We start from the raw sequence: 23,161 nt of genomic DNA, 5'->3' as shown, positions 1-23,161 counted from the left end.
AAGCCTCTGCATCTTTCCTATAGTAGGGCAACCAGAACTGGACACAATATTCCAAGTGTGGTCTCACCAGGGACTTGTAGAGCTGCAGCAAAACCTCGCGGCTCTTAAATTCGATCCCTCTGTTAAGAAAACATATGGTGTTTTGGCTTTCATTAACAACCCTATCCACTTGGGTGGTAACTTTGAGCGATCTATGTACTTGCACACCCAGATCCCTCTGTTCCTTCACACTGCTAAGAATCCTGTCTTTAATCCAATATTCAGCATTCGAGTTCGACCTTTCAAAATGCATCACTTTGCATTTAACCAGGTTGAACTCCATCTGCCAGTTCTCAGCCCAGCTCTTCATCCTGTCTTTGTGGCGCTGCAGCCTGTAGTAGCCCTCTATACCATCAACGACACCTCCAACCTTAGGTGTCATCTGCAAATTTACTAACCCACCCCTCAACCTCCTCATCCAAGTCATTTATAACAACTACAAAGAGCAGAGGCCCAAGAACAGAGTCCTGCGGGACCCCACTCAATACTGACCTCCAGGCAGAATATTTCCCATCTACAACCACTCTCTGCCTTCTGTCAGCCAGCCAGTTCTGAATCCAGATAGCCAAATTTCCCTGTATCCCATACTTCCTGACTTTATGAATGAGCCTACCAGGGGGAACCCTATGTTCTTACATTTTTATGTTCTTATGTACCTTCATCAAGTTGACACCTATTTTGTAGGTATGCCTGGTGCTGCATCTGATTTGCCTTCCTGCACTCTTTACTGAACCAGGGTTGACGGTAATGGCACAGTAGAGGACATGCCAAGCCACAAAGTGACATACTGTGGTTGATACAATTCCACTGCTGCTGATGGCCCTCAGCAGGTCATAGATACCCAGCCTTACATTGCTAAATCTGTTTGATGTCTGTCCTATTTGGCATGGTGACGGGATTATCTTGTACAATATTTTGTTCTACACTTTATCAAGAATGTGAAAGCACTTAGAGTGCAAAAAAGATTGACTAGCATGGTCCCAGTGATAAGACAATTTGGTTTCATGAGTGGATTGGAGATGCTGAGGCCACTCTCCTAAGAGAAGAGAAGATTAAGATGAGATTTGACATAAATGATCAAAATCACGGGGGGGCCTGCGTGAGGAGATAAGGAGCAGCTGTTTCCATCTCTAGAAGGATGGACTATCAGAGACCCTCATTTTAGAGGATTGGCAAAAGAAACAAAGGCAGCATTTGGAAAACATTTCTCGGCAGGGGGTGATTAGGAATTAATGGAAGCAGATTCAATGAAAGCCATCAAAAGGGAATTCAGTAATTATTTGATGAGAAAAGTTTGGCACAGCTGTGGGGGAAGAGTTCGGAGCATGGGACTAGATGAGTTGCTCTCACAGACATTACTGATATTACTTACAGTGTGGAAGCAGGCCCTTCGGCCCAACAAGTCCACACTGACCCTTCTGAAGAGCAACCCACCCAGACCCATTCCCCTACATTTACCCCTTCACCTAACACTACAGGCAATTCACCTAACCTGCACAGTTTTTGACTGTGGGAGGAAACCAGAGCACCCAGAGGAAACCCACGCAGACACGGGGAGAACGTCTGAACTCCACACAGACAGTTGCCTGAGGTGGGAATTGAACCCGAGTCTCTGGTGCTGCTGTGAGGCAGCAGTGCTAACCACTGTGCCACCATGCCACCCATCTTTACTTTTGTAAAATATATTGAAGTAAGCGATTTATTGTTCCTTCAACTTAAAGCAAATTAATTGTTTAAATCTAAAAATAACTCTTGGTTAATTCCTATATCAAACATTTGTTTGAATGGTATGTAAACAATATAGTTTTATAGCCAATGTACTTTGTATAAACCACTTGAAAACAAAATTGCCTTATTTAATAAAACAGCTCATTCAATTCCTTCTCAAATCCCTACTTAACGGAAGAACATTTTAATACATTATAGTAGAAAACCTTCAGCCGACTATGGTTTATGTTTATGTTAGAGCTGAAAGATACATGCACTTGTTATGATTTTCCAAAATGCCCCACATTTTAGAATACTCCTAAAGGATTGGAAATTTGAAACAATTGATTTGTCTGGCCATTCCAGACAGCAATTAAGTGCTAACTATACATTTTTAAGACAGAATTGACAATGTCATTATTATTAACATAGTAAAACCACAGGCAATATTTCACAGTAGAAAATATCAGACAAAATTAATGAACCACTCCCCACTGCAAGTTGATGTCAGGAGAGGCCATTCAGATATAGGTATTGATGAGCACCTTAATGGAAGAGCAAGAGGTAAGAGTTTTTGGGAGGGAGTTGCAGAAACTAGACAATTGGACACAGTGGAGGAAGTGAAGGGAATTCAAACGTTCAGAACAAGAGGAATGGGGAATCTCAGAAGATTGTAGGGACCATGATTGCAGGGGTTGAGACTGAAGGAGTGGTGTAAGAGAATACAACTGCATTTTGTGTCGTTCCGTTATAAGACAAGCAGAAGGTTATAAAGATGAGAGAAGCCTGTAGATATTCCTGGAAAGCAATTGGAATGAAAGTTGAGGAAAGCATTCCCATAGCCCAAACACTAGGCGAAAGACGACAGTGTAAACCTCCGGCTACTACGATTGTCTCCCCAGTGATATACACTGCGTCCTGTGAACAGAGAAAGGCCTCCTTAAGTACTGCAACCAATGTGTAGTTAGAGTTTCTCCAGAATAGCTATTGTTATTGGTCTACTTTGGTTACTGTATGATTTTTATTCAGTTGTTTAATTAGAATGACAGTTTATCAAAGTGTACAATTTTTATTTTTTCAGATTTGTGCTGTTGAAATGGAGACACAAGAAATGTTCAGTTCTGTTGCCATTGTACATGTTGATATAACAGACAGAAATGACAACAGCCCTGTATTTGACCAAGATTATTTTCTACTGGAAGTCCCAGAAGATAGTCCAAATGGCTACAGTGTGACTTGCATCACGGTAAGAAATTATAGAGAGATTTTACTAAAATATATTTTAAAATTATTTACATACAATCTGTTTATTCATCTCTTTATGTTTACAAAGGCTACTGATGCTGATAGCTCAGATTTGCACAGAATAACCTATCAACTTCTTGGATCTGACAGCGTGTAAGTTTCCTAATCTTTAGCTGTAGCTGTTCACTCTGATTCTGAGGTTGAATTACCAATTTTGTTAATTTCATTGCACTCAAAGTGTTGCAGAAGTCAGGAGGAAGGAAGTATTTACATCTTGATATGGTAACAATTTGTTTCTGGACAGAGGACCATATTCCCAGCAATTTTGATGTGACTAACAAAACACTGTTACTTATATAATACTATTGATATATATGAGCTCTGATGATGGGTGACTGGACTCAAAACATTAACTGTGTTTCCCTCTCCACAGACACTGCCAAACCTGCTGAGTTTCCCAGCGATGTCTGTTTTTGTTTGTTTTGCTTCCCCAGCATTCACTGTTCTTTGGTTTTGTGTTATGGTCTGAGCCTTTTTTAATTGCTACCGAATAGTCCATTTCTGGATGAATAAATGGTTTTCTTAGGCAATGGAGTGAGAGTTTTCTCAGTGAATTTTTCAATAGCATAATCAGGAGGATATCTGGCATCCATAGCTGGTCTGGCCTTGAGATGACTGCAGTTCCACAGAAATGTGGCTGATTATTCATTATCTCTGAAGTAGACCAGCAAACCACACAGTTATGTCAAGCAATTGCAGAAATGAGCACCAAGAATATACCCACCCTTGGGTTTACTGAATAAACTGCAGTCGTTCCAGAAGATGACGCACTGTCCACCTTCTCAAAAGCAACAGAGTCATAGAGATGTACAGCACAGAAACACACCCTTCCGTCCAACTCATCCATGCTGACCAGACATCCTAACCTAATCCAGTCCCATATGTCAGCATTTGGTCCGTATCCCTCCAAACCCTTCCTATTCATATACCCATCCATATGCCTTTTAAATGTTGTAATTGTACCAGCCTCCACCACTTCCTTTGGAAGCTCATTTCATTAATGCACTACCCTCTCGTGAAAATACCTTGTCTATTTATCCTATCCATGCCCCTCATGATTTTATAAACCTCTGTAAGGTCACCTCTCAGCCTCCGATGCTCCAGGGAAAACAGCCCCAGCCTGTTCAGCCTCTCCCTATAGCTCAAACCCTCCAATCCTGGCAATACCCTTGCAAATCTTTTCAGAACCCTTTCAAGTTTCACAACATCCTTCCGATAGGAAGGAGACCAGAATTGCACAGAACATTGATAGGTAATAAATGCTGGCCTTACTAGCAATGTCCACATCCTGTAAGTGAATAAGGCTACAAATCTAAAGATGGGTGGTGCGGTGCCACTTTTACACTGGTACCAACTGACCACCTTGGCTCGATCTGATGTTATTTCAAAAATTAAATTTGAAGACAGAATGCTTTGAACATCCTCCTGACCTTCAAATTGGACATGGGATGGTTAGAATTCTATCTGAAACAGAAACAGAAATTGCTGGAAAAGCTTAGCACATCTGGCAGCATCCATAAAGAGAAATCAGAAATAACATTTTGGGTCAAGTAACCCTTCCTCAGAACTGGTTATGTCTGGTTAGACCATCCATTCAAATATTGAAACATAAGAGATTTGCGGACAAAATGCACACTTAAATAAACTGGTGATCTCATAGAAGCATTTAAATACTTACCGAGCTCAGCAAGTCAGGAAGGAGGAGCAACAAGACAGCACTGATTTAACGTTGACTTGCAAAAGGAGCAAATGTGATGCACAAAAAGAAACTTTTTACACAAGGAGTGGCTCAAATCTGGAATTTTGGTGGAGGCAGGTTCACTGAAGTCTTCAAAAGGGCATTAGATGTTTATTTGAATAGAAATAATGAACAAGGACAGGAGAATGAAAGTCAGGAGAATGGTGCCAAGTTATGATGCTGTTTTGGAGAGCTGGAGAGGAAAATGGCCTCCTTCTGTGCTGTAATCATTCTGTGATTCTACTTGCATTCGAACAGGCAGGATCCGAATTGCAAAATGATTCCTGCACATAAAAAGGTGACATGGTTAACTGCTAATTTCAGTCACAAGATTCAGGTTACCGGAGCTGTTCTTAAGCATCATAAATGGCCATTCTGTGGGGAATGGAAGAATTGAATCTGGTCAAGTTGCTTGTCTGCCAAAACAATCTATTGGACTGGAAGTTGAAATGTATTCAATACCTTTTATTTGAAAGGTATTACTAAAAATTTAAGAATGAAAATCAAAGTGCCAGTAAATGAAATAGATCACAAATGGGTTGGAATCGTTACTTCACAGGGCTGCTGACACTTATTTATTAAGAATATTCAAGCCAGAAGTTGATAGATCTTTTGATACAGAGAGAATTAAGGAATATGGGGATTGTGTGGGTAGGTGGGTTTAGGGTAGAATATCAGTCATGGCCTTAATGAATGAAGAACAGACTCAAAGAAAGGGCTGATAGCCTACACTATATCCAATTTCTTATGTTATTCCTGAATCACAAGTTAGATAATGGTTTATATTTGGCTTTGATTATGACAGATTGCAGACGTTTGACGTGGACCCACATCTTGGGACATTCTTTGTGAAAAATAAAATGTTCTTGGACAGAGAGAAGAGACAGCAGTTTTTTGCAATACTACAAGCTAGAGATGGTGGAGGACTTGCAACCAATGTACAGATAGAAGTTTCCATCTTGGACGCAAATGATGAAGTACCCATTTTCCAAAGAAATAGTTACACTGGATTCATTAAGGAAAATGTTATCAAAGATATTGTCCAGGTTCAGGTATGAAGAAAATTCCAGTGAAATGTTTTTATTTTTGAATGGGTCATGACATGTTTGTGATGTTGAGGTCCATTGGGAAAAGGCACCATGTGAATATCTGGAATATTGCAGAGCTCTGTTCCAATCCTCTGGATAGCTGGAAGTTTCCAACTGACTTCTGAATAGTTGCCCAGGAAAACTTAAGTGGATTAAAGCCTTCTAACTCCTGGCAAACCATAAAACTGAATGTATACCTATTTATATATGTATGTTACTTGACCCCGACATCCAACACCCTCCTGACATCCAAACACCCCTAACACCCGTGCCCCCATCCAGGCACCTGACCCTGCCCCATCTCTATCCCACACCAAGACTGAGGACATCAAGCCCAAAAAGTTCTGAGAAGGTAGCTAGGTAACTCTTTGTCTGAACTGGGTCAGAAGTAGGGATTTGAATCAAGATCAAAGGATTTCGGCCATTAGGAAGGAGTTTTGGTCCCTTCATTCTGGCATTACATGAGACACATAGATAATCAGCAGAGTTAAGCCCGTATAATCAATTTTGGGGTGGCGTAGTGGCTCAGTGGTTTGTGCTGCTGCCTCACATCACCAGAGACCTGGGTTCGATTCAACCCTTGGTCATCTGCCTGTGTGAAGTTTATCGATGCTTCCCATGTCTGCATGGGTTTCCTTCAGTTTCCTCCCACAGTCCAAAGATGTGCAGGTTAGGTGGATTGGCCATGCTAAATTGTCCAGTGTCATGGGAGGTGCAGGTTAGGTGGATTAACCATTGGAAATGCAGGGATAGAGTAGGGGGATGTGTGGGCTAGAGGGGCAACTGGCCTGCTTCCACTCTGCAGGGAATCTATGATTCTGTAAACAGTCTAAGGTGTTTACTCAGAACATTGGACTGTACTGTCCAATGCAATCTATTTCATCTGCATTGTAATCTGGTCCTAGATAGATATATTCCACCTTACCCCACTTGGACACAGAACCCAGGGTCAAACATTTCTATGCAAGTGGTCACATTGTGAAAATATGTTGAAACTACTGTGACCAACTGTCTTGTATTTAAAGGATAGTCCTTTATTTTACTTGTTTGTCCAGCCTTTCATCCATTATTGCTCAGACAGCTGGTTAAGGACTGATCCTGAAAATCTCCAAAGTGAGTTAGAATGGTTTGAATGAGCCTGTAAGTGAGCCAGCAACAGAGAATGGCTTCAATAAGATATATTATAGGTTTTAGTTGTTTCTAATCCCCATGCCCCTGTTCACATACTTAGCAACCGCCACCCCCAATCCATTCCCACTCCAGACCACCCACCTCTCTGCTACCCCTGGCTTCCCTTATTTTGTTCCCATAGTATTGGCTATTTTGATTTAAACAAAAATTATGACTGACCCCACAAGCAATGTTTTTCTATGTCTTCCCTAAATAAAAGGCAGGATTAACCTACAGAAAATTTGAAACACATCTTGATTTTTTTTTTCCAAAATGGTAAAATGTAAGCTAACACTCCCTCTAGTAAAATAGTCATGAACCAGAATAATAATACACCATACCTTTCGTTTCCAGCTCCATCTTCTTTCTTACTCCTCTTTAGCTAATCCTCAAAATGTCTTCACATGGTCACACTTTTGGCAAAAATGCAACAATATACAAGAGCTAGTTACTTTAAGAAAATCATGTGTTTCATCCACCAAGGGTTAAAATTGATCTCGGACATTAATGTACAGTGATAACAAATCAATAGCCATTTTATTAACTGTATGATTTACTTTTCAATGGGAATGCTGCTGTTAACAAAACAGAATCAGGGTTTTGTTTCTCTTATACTGCTAGCCCCAATTTGAGCCAGGTTCTGTTCCAATGCAATATGAACTGTCAACATAATTACACAGCTCTATCTTCGGATAAGGTGAGGTTCCACACAAGGGTGGAACGCATTTGCTGAATTGGCTCAGATCAATTAACACTTAGCCATTAAATCACCAGGAGTGCTGTTAGCCTCCTGATACAATGCAGCTGTTGTAGCCAACAGTTGACACAAATCCAAGTCATTAACTAATCAGCTTTCAACTTCCAGTAAATGTTCATTTCTGAAAGGCTGTGACTGCTTCACTATTCTTGGACTTTTATCATTCACAGGCTTTTGATAGGGACCAGGAGGGCTCCCCGAACAGTAACATTATTTACTCAATCATTGAAGGGGACCCTGTTAAACATTTTACCATGAATAGTTCCACTGGAATAATATCTGCAGTCAAACCACTGGACAGAGAATCCATGGATGACTCTTTGAATGGAATTATCAATTTAACTGTGCAAGCCAGAGATTGTGGTAATCCTGCACATAGCTCTACAGTACAGGTTGTCATCAAAGTGGAGGTATGACATGAAACAGTGATTTTCTTTTCTCTCCATTTTCTAATAGAAGTGTCACTTTAACAGTGTCTGAGTGGAATTCCAATGGTAATAGCTCTGAGTAGTCTCAGTCCTGGAGCACATTTTTGATGTTTGACTGTTAACCTTTAAGGCTGTTGCCTTGCTACCACCCTGTTCAAGTCCAGGTCACTGCAAATGCTTTTTAAATTCCACAGCTCAATTAACATCCAGCAAATCTCAGGCTCTAAGATTAAACAAATGGCTTTCTTTTTCAAAGTTGACTCACATCTGTAAGAATTCAGAAAGTTTTCTTTTGAAAAGAGCTCTCCCCAGAGAAATTAGAAAAAAAAACTTTTTTTGCGCTTAGTTGCCGGAAAATTAATTGGGGCTTTCATTCCATTTTGGGCAGGTGCAGGTGGAAAGTGGTCGGGCCATTTACTGAAGCTGGAACTTGGAAAAAATGGCAAATGGTTTCCATGGTGACTCTAACCATTTTATGTCAATTAGAATCTTCAGTGATGAGGAACTGGCTGTTGCTTTTGCTGTTCCCTGCCCTAACACCGAAACCATGGTTGGGTGAGGTCATGGACTAATGTGGGAATTACGCACGTTCCATTTTAATCCTGAATTAACTGTTTGAGTGACTGAAATAATTTGTCCAGATTCTCATCCTCAAAACTGGAATTGCACGCACACTTGTCCAGTTTGCAATCCAGCCAAATGCCAGCTAATTCCTGCGTACACTGACTTCATGGTGCGATGGGAGGGGCAGGCTGGAATCACAGCAACACCTCCCAAAGCAGGTTGGAGGCAAATTAGAAGAAATGTCTCTCTTCATTAGAATGTTGTCCAGGTCAGACACTGACTGTGAAGCTCTGTAAAACCCTTACCGACCTCTTACCTCCCTCATCTCCCCACCTCTCAGCAGTGCTATACACATTCCACACACTCATGATGTCTCCCTGTCCACTCCATACCCTTATGACCTGTCCCTTTCCACTCCATATCCCCATGACATATTCATGTCCTCTATGTTTGCTGCATATTTTCATGACTTCCCCAGGTCCTCTCCATAATCTCTCCATGTCTGCGCCATAACCTCATGACCTCCCCATATCCTCATGTTCACTCCATACCCTATGTCCACTGCATACATTAATACCCCTGGTGTGCACCTTGTACCCCCAAGACTTCCCCATGCCAACTCCATACTGCTCCTGCTATGTCACTGCACCCCCGTGACTTCCTATGCCTACTCCATACCCCCATTTTCACTCTATACCCCAATATTCTACTCCGTTGTCCTTTGAGACCCCCCAGGCCCATGGAGTTGACATGGGTTACAGAGTGACTTCCCCATGCCCACTCCTTACCTCAATGCCCACTCTATTCCCCATGATCCCCATCTCAGCTCCATGCCCATCACATATCCCCATGGCCCCAAACCTCACTGTATACGCACCATGACCTCCAATGCTGACTCTACATCTCCATGACCTCTTATGTCCACGTTTGTCCATCAAAGGTGTTAGTCCTTAATACGAATCTCACCTCTGACTCAGAGGCTTTGGATTTAGCTCCAGAATTTGGCTTCTTAAGTTAGTCTGACCTTTAAGTATAGATTAGAGAATTCTTCATAACATAAGAATATCAGAAATAGGAAGAGGAATAGGCTATCTGGCCTATTGAGCCCATTCCTCCATTTAATAAGATAGTTTTGTGGATTCAGCTCCACTTACCCACTCACTCACCATAGTCCTTAATTCTTTTACTGTTCAAACATCTATCTATCTTTGCTTTAAAAGCTTTCAGCAAGGTCGTCTCAACAGGGCATGGAATTTCACAGATTCTTCCTCAACCCAGTCCTAAATCTTCTTCCCCTTATTTTGAGGCAATGCCCCTTGTTCTAGTTTCATGTGCTAGTTGGAACAACCTCCCTGCTTCTATACTATCTATTCCTTGCATAATTTTATATGTTTCTGTAAGATTCCCCCTCATTCTTCTAAATTCCAGTGAGTACAGTCACAGTCTACTCAACCTGTCCTCATAAGGCAACCTTCTCAATTCTGGAATCAACCTAGTGAATTTCCTCTCCACCCCTCTGGTGCCACGTACATCCTTTATTGAGTAAGAAGACCAAAACTGTACAGTACTCCAGGTGTGGCCTCACCAGCGCCCTATACAGCTGCAGCATAAACTCCCTATTTTGAAACACCATCCCTCTAGCAATGAAGGGCAATATTCCATTTGCCTTCTTAATTACCTGCTGCACCTGCAAACCAACTTTTTTGTGATTCATGCACAAGGACACCCAGGTCCCTCTGCCCAGTAAGCATGCTGCAATTTTTCACCATTTAAGTAATAGCCAACTTTGCTGTTATTTCTACCAAAATGGATGACCTCACATTTACCAACATTGTACTCCATCTGCCTGACCCTTGCCCAATCACTTAACCTGCCTATATTCCTCTGCAGACTTTAAGTCTCCTCTGCACACTTTGCTCTACCACTCAGTGTCATGTGAGCAGCATTCTGTTGGCTCAAAGGCTAAACTGAGGTTCTGGCCCCCTATTAAGGTAAAAGATCATATTGTGCTACTTAAAAAAGACCAACAAATTATTAGCTAACATAGGAACAAAAGTAGGCTAATCAGTCCCTTGAACCAGTCTACTAGATGCTACTGGATCGTTTCTATTAGAATGTTGACACATTCACCACTTGGTCAGCTAGTTGCCTGCTGCCATTGAAGATGTCCTGACATGATCATTCCATAAAGTTATTCTGGAACTTAAACAGAATGTACTGTGGCTTCTATTTCATTATAAGATATCTCGTGGAGTGATAGACACTCGTCAGGCTCTCAATGTAATGCTTATAGCAAAACTCTTTAGAAACTTAAGTCTCTGCTCCAATAAAATCAACGTATCCTCTGGGGAGTATTTTAATAATTCAAGAAGAGAGAAACAAGGTAGATGTATTTCTCTTTTTATCTATTTTTGATGGCTGGTCAAGCAACAAGAAATTAAGCTCTGTGAAAAGTATAAGGTTGATCAATTATTCATAGACCCTGTCTTATCGAAGCAGTCTGATCGGCTCTGCATATTGAGTTTTACTGACACAGTAATGTTGCTAGTGGCAAGTTTTATACGACAGATTTGCTTACATAATTCTTTGTCCATTCTATTTTGACTTTAGAAAAATGTTGAAATCTTGCCTTTTGTTAAAATCTTATCATTACTCTGACTTACCACTGATCATCAAACCTATTATCCGTGTTGTGTGCAAGCACAGGAGCATTTTTATGTCAATAGCAAGGTTGGAAGTGGCAGTCTTAGTCAGACCTCATCTAGACTATTGTCTTCCACTTTGTGCACTACATGGTGTGTTTGCGTTTTAACACCCTGGAGCAACCTTGCAAAGATGTCGCACAACTGCTCCTCACTTGGTATAAATAGCACAGTGTGGGTGGAGTAAAAAGACAGGTATGTGAATCTAGGCCATAGATTGGCCATAATCTTGTTAAATAGTGGAACAGGCTCAAGGGCCTGAATGGCCTCCTCCTGTTCCTTTGGTCCTGTGTTCCTATGTTCCAGTCAGTATCTGCCCTGACCCTAACTTCAAGAATGTGGGCATAAAAACCATATAACAAAAGGCCAAAACCCAGGGAGGGCCTATTTGATTTTCGAGTCGTTGCAGTATAAATGAGCAGAATGATCCCAAAAGGCTGTGGCTGTTGTGGTAATTGAAACTTTCAAGACTGAGACCATCGGATTATTGATAAGTAAGGGATTGGATGAGGAGATTTGGACTGTAAACAAGAAAGGGCAGCTAAGTACAGATCAGCCATGTCCTAATGGCAGACCAACTTAAGGCAGCTGCGTGTCCTACTACATCCCTGAAACTTATATTGCATATAATTATTCAATTTACTATTTCTTTTTATCAAAAGGTGACAGAGGTGAAAAAAGGTAGAACGTTGTAGTAAATTAATAATTAGTACCTGGTCAGTGTATTTTGTTGAAGTGAATTAAACTATTATTTAAATTTTATATTCTAGGATGTGAATGACAATAAACCAGTTTTTAACCAGAGCATCATTTTTGTTGCTGTACCTGAAGATCAGCTCGGTAAGAGATATATTTATGAGATGGATGAAAAATTAAACCCAAATTATCTTACTCAAACGTTAGCAAATAGTTCAGTACATGATCAAATCTTACCCCCAAATTAACCAATTTTCATCAAATTTATCTGCTATAAAATGAAGAAACATTTAGTCAGTGTGTCAGGAAAATTGATGTTTGTTTTTATATAATGAGATCATAGCAACAATTATTTGCAGAAATAACAAATAGGGAATGTGAAAAATGTGATTCCACGTAAGGATCTGGAATTTCCGTCACATTTGCACACAGACATTTCTGTTACCTGGGCATGCACCAGTTTCATGGTTAAAAGATCACAGGTTTTCAAGTATAAGAGAGTTGCATATTAAATGCAGTAATCCACATCCCTTTGGTCATTTATGCTGACTATCCCTCCATATAGTTGAGTCGCCATGTGCAAAATTGTCCACATATTGCCTTACTTTGAAATACAGGTATTTATATACACTTGTTTGAGTGAAATTGTGTCTTCAATTCCAGAAATTCTGATCAGAGTCAGAAAGTCCATGTCCCAACCTGGTTGGATTTAAAATTGCCCACTTACCTTTTGATGTCTTCTGTGCTGGAGATTCTTGACAGGGACTTCCTGTTACAGACCTGTCCAGGAATCCTCGAATCCAGAAGCAGGGAAGATCATGGTTGGATGTACATTCTCTGCTGTTATGTACCCAACCATTGACAGCCTCATTGACAGTCATTGTGAAAGGATATACACATAAAGTAAGTCAGAGAATGGTGATGTGGGGGTTGGAGCGTAAGTGGATATTTATAATGTCAGCTTTGAGAGAGATTATGGTGCAAGATAGATGAGGGAGGTTAAGTATCTGGTGGGAAAGGTGGAAGGGTGAGAGAATTAGAATGCCATTTGAGTGGGGGGGGGGGGGGGGGGGGGTGGAGGTGAAGGTGAAGGGCAGGGTGCAAAGTGTGTAGAGTGCAACGGTGCCAGGTGAATGGATGAGTGCTTAGAATCAGTCAGAGGCCAGCAGTCTGAGTGGCTGGGTTGGCTTCACTGGGGTTGGGTCAAGGATGGGGGAGACACAGGGGTGATAGATTGGGATGTAGGTGAGCTGGAAACATACAAATGAAAATATTTAGATTAGAATCAGTCTGAATATTGGGGCACAGACAACCTCACACAAGGCTCCTCACACCTTCAATGCATTATCTGGGCCAATATGGCACCTATTGTTAAAGTTCACTTGAGAATGTAACTTTAAGAAAGAGCTGGGATTTATATATGAAAGAACTGAAACCAACATGCCCATTCTAAAAGATGAGAGACTTAACAAACAATCCAGTTCTTTTTCAATATATAATTTCACACCGTACACTTTTGCTATAAATTCTGTGTCCTACAATCTTATACTTCACAACCTGATGAAGGGGCAGTGCTCCGAAAGCTGGTGCTTCCAAATAATCCTGTTGGACTATAACATAGTGTTGTGTGATTTTTAACTATGAAAATATAAAATAAGGCCAGAAATAGACCATTTGTCACATTGAGCCTGCTCCATCACTGAATATGATCACAGCTGATCTGTTTGTGTTTTGAGTCCCACATTCCCATCTAGCCCGAGCATCCTTGATTCCCCTGCCTAACAAAAATCTATCCACCTCTGTTTTTAAAAAAATACAATGATACCATCTCCACTGCCTTCAGGGACAGAGAGTTTCAAAGTCTCTCAAACGCTTCGAGAGAAAATAAATACTCCTCATAGAATCCCTACAGTGTGGAAGCAGGCTATTTGGCCCATTGAGTCCACACTGACCCACGGAAGAGCATCCCACCCAGACCCACCTCCTATCCTATCCCTGTAACCCTGCATTTCCCATGGCTAATCCAACTAGCCTGTACATCCCTGGAATCTATGGGCAATTTAGCATAGCCAACCCACCTAACCTGCACATTAGATTAGATTAGATTACTTACAGTGTGGAAACAGGCCCTTCGATCCAACAAGTGCACACCGACCCGCAGAAGCGCAACCCACCCATACCCCTACATTTACCCTTCACCTAACACTATGGGCAATTTAGCATGGCCAATTCACCTGACCTGCACATCTTTGGACTGTGGGAGGAAACCGGAGCACCCGGAGGAAACCCACGCAGACACGGGGAGAATGTGCAAACTCTACAGAGTCAGTTGCCTGAGGCTGTGGGAGGAAACCGACGCAGGCAAGGGGAAAATGTGTAAACTCCACACAGACAATTGCCCAAAGATGGAATCGAACCCAGGTCCCATGTGCAGTGAGATAGCAGTACTAAAGACTGAGTCAATGTGCTGCCCCAAATCTCTGACCTGAATAGGGTGACCTCAAATTTTCAAACAGGGTCCACTAGATCTGAGGCCACTCACAAAAGGAACATTCTTTCCATGTGCAACTGGTCAAGAACAAGGATACTGGGATTGTATTCGTTGGAGTTTAGAAGATTAAGGGGAGACTTAATAGAGACGTACAAAATAATACATGGCTTGGAAAAGGTGGATGCTAGGAAATTGTTTCCGTTAGACGAGGAGACTAGGACCCTTGGACACAGCCTTAGAATTAGAGGGGGTCATTTCAGAACAGAAATGCGGAGACATTTCTTCAGCCAGAGAGTGGTGGGCCTGTGGAATTCATTGCCACGGAGTGCAGTGGAAGCCGGGACGCTAAATGTCTTCAAGGCCGAGATTGATAGATTCTTGTTGTCTAGAGGAATTAAGGGCTACGGGGAGAACGCTGGTAAGTGGAGCTGAAATGCGCATCAGCCATGATTGAATGGCGGAGTGGACTCGATGGGCCGAATGGCCTTACTTCCACTCCTATGTCTTATGGTCTTATGGTCTAACATTCAGAATCTTGCACACTTCAGTCAAGGCACCTCTCACTCTTCTAAACTCCAGTAGAAACAATCCCAGCTTGCCCCACCTATCCTCATAAGACAAATGACCCATTCTCAGGTATCGATCTAATAAGCCTCCTCAGAACCACCTCCAATGAATTTACATTCTTGCTGTGTCAGGGCTGACAGGGTTGGGCTGGAGGGTGGGGTGGTTGGAGTTGGGGCGTAGGGGAATGTCAGTTTAGGCCATGGAGTGAGAAGTAGTAAGAGATTGTTTGGTCGAGCAGAGTGTTGAGAGTTTTCGGGGAGGGGTGGGGTGCAGGTGTGGTTAGTGGTGTGAATTAGGGTGACTCGCTGGTTCAGTTTAATAGTTACTCAGGAATTCAAAATTCAATCCTCCAACATTTCCTGGGGTTACTATCACAACTTCAAAGGGCCATTTTGGAGGGTTTCCAGACTCTGTGAAATTGTCCGTTGGAATTTTAAGTTTCCTGGGCAATTCCCTTGGAGTCAGTTGTGTCGGGATTTACACGTGATTCCGTCTGCTGTGATGACCATTGGAATATCTTGGCCTGACCTGCTGCTCTTTGTGGGACTTTGCTATGTGCAAACTGAGTGTTGCAGTTAATTACTACAGTTCAAAAGTACAGTGGCTGCAGCGTTTTGTTACTGAGATGGTGAAAGGCGTGATATACATTCAGGGGTCTTTTCCCTTGGAAGCGAGCTGATCTAAAGATCATCTTTTGAAAGAAAAACCATTTGTGAAAGAAAAATCATTTTTTAAAACAGTCCCGGCCATGATTGCAACCTAAGCATTAAGGTGGTTCCTACCTTTCTTTTCTCTGGCAGACTGGAACAGCCGCCAGAGGTTCATGCAACCAAACCAGGAAATGAGAGTTCCCTTAAGTTTCAGATTGGGATCTTGATGCGATACTTGAAGAAAAAAGTTCCAAGAAATTTGAGGTCAGGAGTCCAGTCATAGAAATGAAATATGGATTAGAGTGGTGCCGGAAAAGCGCAGCAGCTTAGGCAGCATCCGAAGAGCAGGAAAATCAACGTTTCGGGCAAAAGCCCTTCTATCAATCCTCATTGCACATATTACATTAAACTTGATATAAGTGTACTGATATAAGTGCAAAATATTTATTTTTTCAATCTACCTGCTGAATATAGTTTAGCACCATTTAAAGCACAATCATCAAACAAGGGCAATTCTGTGGATTGTTGACTCCATATTTTGTCGTCATGAGTTTGGGAATGGGGAGGTAAGGAGAGTGTCTGTGCTCTAGTGGCAAAATAGGAGTGATAGTTGATTTCCAGGGGACAGAGGTGTGTCAGAGTCCATTGAGGGGAAAAGACGTATCAGCTTCGGGGGGAGAGGGTCTGAGGAGTGTAAGGGGAGGTGTAGTTGAAGGTGGGTGTGGTAAGCTAGGGATGTAAACTTTCTAGTTATCCAAGTTTCTAATCATCTAAGTTTCCCAAGGAACTATTAACCACAGCAGGACCTTCCAAATTATCTGATTTAAATGGGTACTTTCAGAGGGTTCCAAGTACCATGGAACTGCCCTGCGGAATCTTCAATCTGGGAGAAAGTGAGGACTGCAGATGCTGGAGATCAGAGTCAGGAAAAGCACAGCCAGTCAGGCAGCATCCAAGGAGCAGTGGAGTTGATGTTTCGAGCAAAACATCTTCATCAGGAATGATGCCGAGCTTATGCTCGAAATGTCCACTCTCCTGATCCTCAGATGCTGCCTGACCAGAATCTTCAATCACCCAGGCAGTTCTCTCAGAATCTGCCACATCAGGGATTCCACAGAAACAGAAACAGAAAGTCCAACCCAAAATCCCTTGTAATGCCACATTTTAAATCCTACATGAAGTTAAATGGAACAGAATGTGCATGTTGTGGCTTTACAAATGGAAGTTTGCTTTTATGGTCCGCGAATGGAAATACTTAGTTTTGATGATATTTCAAAACAAGTTCACTGAGTTTTTTTTATTCCAGATCATTGCATTGTTTCCATTTGGGCCTCGGATAATGATGTAACTGATCCAAACCGATTGTTGATCTACAGTCTTGAAGATGGGGCCAGGGGACAGTTTATTGTCAGCACTGAGAAGATAGAGCTACATCAACCTGCTGCATGTATCCGGGTAAATCCAGAATATAGACTTGATTATGATGGTGGACCACGTAAATATAGACTGAAAGTGGCTGCCAACGATTTTGGGTTCAACCCCAACACCGGCTACATGACCATTGAAGTGGATATCTTGGACGTCAATGATGAAACTCCTGTTCTGATTGGAAGTTCACTCTCTGATGTGTTTGCAAGTGAAAATGGAAGAATTAATGCAACAGTTACTGCCATTCAAGCTTTTGATCCAGACACTGATGCAGAACTGCACTTCTTTATTCAAGGGACTGAGTGTCTCGATGAGAAGGGAGAAAGGCTGAGTAGTTCACTCTGTAAAAACTGGTTTCAAGTGATGGAGCAATCAGGGTCTTTGCTTTACAGTGGGTCTGTTGACCGTGAAAGTGTCCAGGCTGTTCAACTCAGAGTACAAGTTGTGGACTACAACACTGTTCTTTCTTCAAACATGAGTGAAGAAGGTCAGCTCTACTTGCATAGTGGTTTAGAAACTGCTTACGTGCTTTCTCCACAAGTAGAGATTGAAATTTGTGTGCACTGCTTAGATTTTTAAAGCATTAAAGTATCGACACAGTGTGCACCCAATCTGCTCTGGTATTGAGCCCATTGCTAAGAATATGAGACCCATTGTTGAGGTAGATACCTAAAATAGCCTTTGGTTTCTTAACTGTCTGTGAAAGGCTCTTTTTCTCAAAATTTGAGAGCAATGCGCTGCCCCTTCCAGAATCCTTCATTTTTCTCAATGATCACAATTATGAATAATACATCCAAATCTCAAAGCCTATTGCCGGTCCATCCACAATCACCTTCCCCTCAGAACAATCAACACTCACCAGCTCACCCCTCAAAATTTACCTAGTTCTTACTAGTATGATAGAATTCCCATGTCTGAAGTATTGCACAGATAATGTAAAGAAATGATATCTGTGTGTTATTTTTTAAAGAGGTGATAATCTCTCATTAATTTTATCAATACTTCAGTTAAATACCAACTAAACTCTACAGAGCTTTTCTCAACAGTTTCCACTGGATGTGTTAAGAGATTTCCATTATTAATTAAAATAGTTCTTGTTCTGTAGAGCATATACCTATTCCTACCAGGAGATCTGTCTTATTGGTATGTAATATTTGACTGTCTTACATGACCTTCATACATTTACTGTAACTCATCTGCAACCACTTTGTGATATCCATCAGCCAGCTTTGTTTGGATCAATCTCCACTTTGTTCTCTCGAAGAGATCTCTGACTAAATTTTTAAACTCATGTTTTTCAGGACATATTAAAATTATCATTGCTGATGAAAATGACAATCCACCTGAATTTACCAAGATGGAAAATAAAAGTGGTGAGTAGTGATATGAATAGTTTTGGTCTCCTTGCCTAAGGGAAGATGTATTGGTATTGGAGGCAGGCCAGAGAAGATTCACTAGGTTAACCCCACATATGGAAGTATTTTCTTATAAGGAGGGTTTAAGTAATTTGGGCTTATGTTCATTGGAGTTTAGAAAAATGCAAAGGACCCTTATAGAAAGATAAAAGTTTTTAACGGGGCTTGACAGGGAAGATGTGGAGAGGTCGTTTCCCCTTCTGGGAAAAGGGCTCTCCATTTAAAACAGAGGAGGGATTTCTTCTCTCAGAGAGTAGTGAATCTGTCAAATTCTTTACCACATGTCTGTTGAGATTGAGTTGTTAGGAATATTTAAAGCTGAGATAGACAGATTTCTAGGGAATCAAGGGTTATTGGGAAAAGGCAGGCAAGTGGAGTAGAGGATGATTAGATTAGTTATGATCCTATAGAACGGTTGAGTGGACTCGATGAGATGTATGGCCTACACCTTATGACCTTGTGATCTTACAATTATCAGGTATAAAAGAAACAGGTACAACAGCCACGGATGTTGAGAATAACATGTTGACGATTGACATATCAAGCAGAGTTGGCCAATCTGGCTCTGCATTAAGAATGAAAGATGTGAACTGTTTAAGCAACAAATATCAAATCCACTATAGTAACCCCCTCACTTTAATTCAGTAAATCCTGGTTTCCAAATCATGGTCGTCCCAGCAGGATCCTGGTTTCCAAAACATGTTTATGACTGGATTCAACAGGCCAAAACCTGTCAATTTACAAAACCTTTCTACTTTTGTTGCTGCCAAGTCACTGGGCACCGAACCACAGAGTGATGAATGCACAGACAGAGGCCTCTTCAAATTCGAATTATTCAATTCTCTTCTGAAGGCCTCAGTTGAATTTGCTGCCACCAAGCTCTCAGTCACTGCTTTGTAGATCTTAACTTTTGTCTATGTTACCATTCTTTTGTTGCCAAGTAAATAAATTCAGTTCTGACAAGTCACCAAACTCAAAACGTCAACTCTGCTTTCTTTCCACAGATGCTGCCAGACCTGCAGAGTTTGTCCAGCAATTTCTGTTCTTTTCTTCAGATCTCCAGCATCCTTAGTTCTTTTTAATATTAAATAGACATCTTGTTTCCATGTTGAGACAAAAAAATTAAATATCAATTGCCATCTTTACTATATTTAAAAAAAAATTTGTTAAAACATATTCAAAAATTTAAGTCTTGTGTGTTTAATACCATCTATTAATATCTCCACATCATAGACAGCTAATCATTCAAAAAACTCTTTGAGCTGTCAATCAGATTGATGTCTACGTTAGAATGGTGCTGGAAAACCACAGCAGGTCAGACAGCATCTGAGGAGCAGGAAAATCAACGTTTCGGGCAAAAGCCCTTCATTAGGAATGAAGGCAGGGAACCTCCAGGGTGGAGACATAAATGGGAGGGAGGTGGGGCTGGGGAGAAGGTAGCAAAGAGTACAATAGATGGATGGGGGTGGGCTTGAAGGTGATAGGTCAGAGAGGAGGGTGGAGTGGATAGGTGGGAAGGAAGATTGACAGGTAGGTCAGGTCATGAGGATAGTGCTGAGCTGGAAGGTTAGAACTGGATTAAGGTGGGAGGAGGGGAAATGAGGAAACTGGTGAAGTCTGCATTCATGCCCTGGGGTTGAAGTGTTCCGAGGTGGAAGATGAGGCGTTCTTCCTCCAGACATCGGGTGGTGAGGGAGCGGCGGTGCAAGCGGCCCAGGACCTGCATGACCTCAGCAGAGTGGGAGGAGAAGTTGAAATGTTGGGCGACGGAGCGGTGGGATTGATTGGTGCGGGTGTCCCGAAGATATTCCCTAAAGTGCTCTGCGAGAAGGTGTCCAATCTCCCCAATGTAGAGGAGATCACATTGGGAGCAATGGATACAATAAAGACATTGGTGGATGTGCAGGTGAAACTTTGATGGATGTAGAAGGTTCCTATGGGGCCTTGGCCGGAGGTGACGGAGGAGGTCTGGGCACAGTTTTTGCAATTCCTGCGATGGCAGGGTAAGGTGCCAGGACGGGAGGGTGGGTTGTTGGGGGGTGTGGACCTGACCAGGTAGTCACGGAGGGAATGGTCTTTGCGGAAAGGAGTGGGGAGGGAAATATATCCCTGGTGGTGGGGTCCGTTTGGAGGTGGCGGAAATGTCGGCGGATGATGTGATTTATGCGAAGGTTGGTAGGGTGGAAGGTGAGCACCGGGGGGGTTCTGTCCTTGTTATCGTTAGAGGGGTGGGGTCTGAGGCCGGAGGTGCGGGATGTGGATGAAATGCGTTAGAGGGCATCTTTAACCATGTGGGAAGGGCAATTGTGGTCTCTAAAGAAGGAGGCCATCTGGTGTGTTCTGTGGTGGAACTGGTCCTGCTGGGAGCAGATACGGTGGAGGCAGAGGATTTGGGAATAAGGGATGGCATTTTTGCAGGAGGTAGGGTGGGAAGAGATGTAATCCAGGTAGGTGTGGGAGTCCGTGGGTTTGTAAAAAATGTCAGTGTCAAGTCACTCATCATTGATGGAGATGGAGAGGTCCAGGAAGGGGAGGGAAGTGTCAGAGATGGTCCAGGTGAATTTAAGGTTGGGTGAAATGTGTTGGTGAAGTTGATGAACTGCTCAACCTCCTTGCGGGAGCATGAGATGGCACCGATGCAGTTATCAGTGTAGCGGAGGAAGAGGTGAGAAGTGGTGCCATTGTAACTACGGAAGATGGACTGTTCTACGTAGCCAACAAAGAGACAGGCATAGCTGGGGCCCATGTGGGCGCCCATGGCTACCCCTTTGGCCTGAAGGAAGTGGGTGGATTTGAAGGAGAAATTGTTAACGGTGAGGACCAGTTCAGCCAAATGGATGAGAGTGTCAGTGGAAGGGTACTGCTGGGGACGTCGGGAGAGGAAGAAGCATCAAATTGATGTCATAATTGTTGCTTATAGGAAGCAACCAGGGAATACACTGAAATGTAGCAAACAGCTATTGTAATGGCTAAATTGGATTTTTTTTTTAAAACTTTCACTGATTAGGCAGCAAGTTTTAACTTTTAAAGGGCTGGGCATTTAAATAAATTAACTTCATGACATTTAGAGTCAGAGAGTCATAGAGATGTACAGCACAGAAACAGACCTTCGGTCTAACTCGTCCATGCTGACCAGATATCCCAACCGAATCTAGTCCCACCTGCCTGCACCTGACTCATATCGCTGCAAACCCTTCCTATTCATATACCCATGCCTTTTAAATGTTGAAATCTTACTAGCCTCCACCACTTCCTCTGGCAGCTCATTCCATACATGTACCACCCTCTGTGTGAAAACGTTGCCCCTCAGGTTTTTTCCTTCTCACCCTAAACATATGCCCTCTAGTTCTGGACACCCACCTCCCCCCACCCCCACCCCAGGGAAAAGACTTTGTCTTTTAATCCTATCCATGTCCCTCATGATTTTATAAACCTCTATAAGGTCACCCCTCAGCCTCTGACACTCCAGGGAAAACAGCCCCAGCCTGTTCAGCCTCTCCCTATAGCTCAAATCCTCCAACCCTGCCCACATACTTGTAAATCTTTTCAGAACCCTTTCAAGATTCACAGCATCTTTCCGATAGGAAGGAGACAGTGGTCTAACCAATATCCTGTACAGCTGCAACATGACCTCCCAACTCCTGTACTCAAAGGAAAGCATACAAAATGCCTTCTTCACTATCCTATCTTCCTGCGACTCCACTTTCAAGGAGCTATGAACCTGCAACTCCAAGGTCTCTTTGTTCAGCAATACTCCCCAAGACCTTATCATTAAGTGTATATGTCCTGCTAAGATTTGCTTTCCCAAAATGTAGCACCTTACATTTATCTAAATTAAACTCCATCTGCCACATCTCAGCCCATTGGCCCATCTGATCAAGATCCTGTTGTAATCTGAGGTAACCTTCTTCGCTGTCCACTACACCTCCAATTCTGGTGTCATCTACAAACTTACTAACTATACCTCTTATGCTCACATCCGAATCATTTATATAAATGACGAAAAGTAGTGAACCCAGCACCGATCCTTGTGGCATTCCACTGGTCACAGGCCTCCAATCTGAAAAACAACCCTCCACCACCACCCTCTGTCTTCTACCTTTGAGCCAGTTCTGTATCCAAATGGCTAATTCTCCCTGTATTCCATGAGATCTAACCTTGCTAATCAGTCTCTCATGGGGAACCTTGTTGAACACCTTACTGAAGTCCATATAGATCACGTCAACCGCTTTGTCCTTATCAATCCTCTTTGTTACTCGTTCAAAAACCTCAATCAAGTTTGTGAGACATGATTTCCCATGCAAAAAGCCATGTTTGCTATCCCTAATCAGTCCTTGCCTTCCAAATACATGTACAGCCTGTCCCTCAGGATTCCCTCCAACAGTTTGACCACCACCAACGTCAGGCTCACTGGTG

General features: G+C 42.3%; 1 protein-coding gene across 8 annotated transcripts in view; it reads left to right on the top strand.

Annotated features, from left to right (window-relative positions):
- Window positions 1-23,161, top strand: part of LOC122557672 (cadherin-related family member 2-like) — a 158,249-nt gene that overhangs the window by 45,089 nt on the left and 89,999 nt on the right. For 7 of the 8 annotated variants that reach the window (XM_043705541.2, XM_087993612.1, XM_043705549.2 and 4 more), the window contains 7 exons: window positions 2,828-2,992; window positions 3,080-3,144; window positions 5,595-5,841; window positions 7,975-8,214; window positions 12,269-12,338; window positions 17,209-17,817; window positions 18,632-18,703. In XM_043705541.2, coding sequence (XP_043561476.2) covers window positions 2,828-2,992; window positions 3,080-3,144; window positions 5,595-5,841; window positions 7,975-8,214; window positions 12,269-12,338; window positions 17,209-17,817; window positions 18,632-18,703 — 1,468 coding nt within the window. The remainder of the gene's footprint in view (window positions 1-2,827; window positions 2,993-3,079; window positions 3,145-5,594; window positions 5,842-7,974; window positions 8,215-12,268; window positions 12,339-17,208; window positions 17,818-18,631; window positions 18,704-23,161) is intronic. The other variant, XM_087993636.1, reaches the window with a different exon arrangement.

This window comes from Chiloscyllium plagiosum, unplaced genomic scaffold (assembly GCF_037043375.1).
Source record: "Chiloscyllium plagiosum isolate Xiang-an unplaced genomic scaffold, Cpla_swu_hap1 HiC_scaffold_2, whole genome shotgun sequence".
Classification (NCBI taxonomy): Eukaryota; Metazoa; Chordata; class Chondrichthyes; order Orectolobiformes; family Hemiscylliidae; genus Chiloscyllium; species Chiloscyllium plagiosum.
The sequence above is the reverse complement of the archived record's forward strand: the minus strand, read 5'-3'. Positions and strand labels throughout refer to the sequence as shown.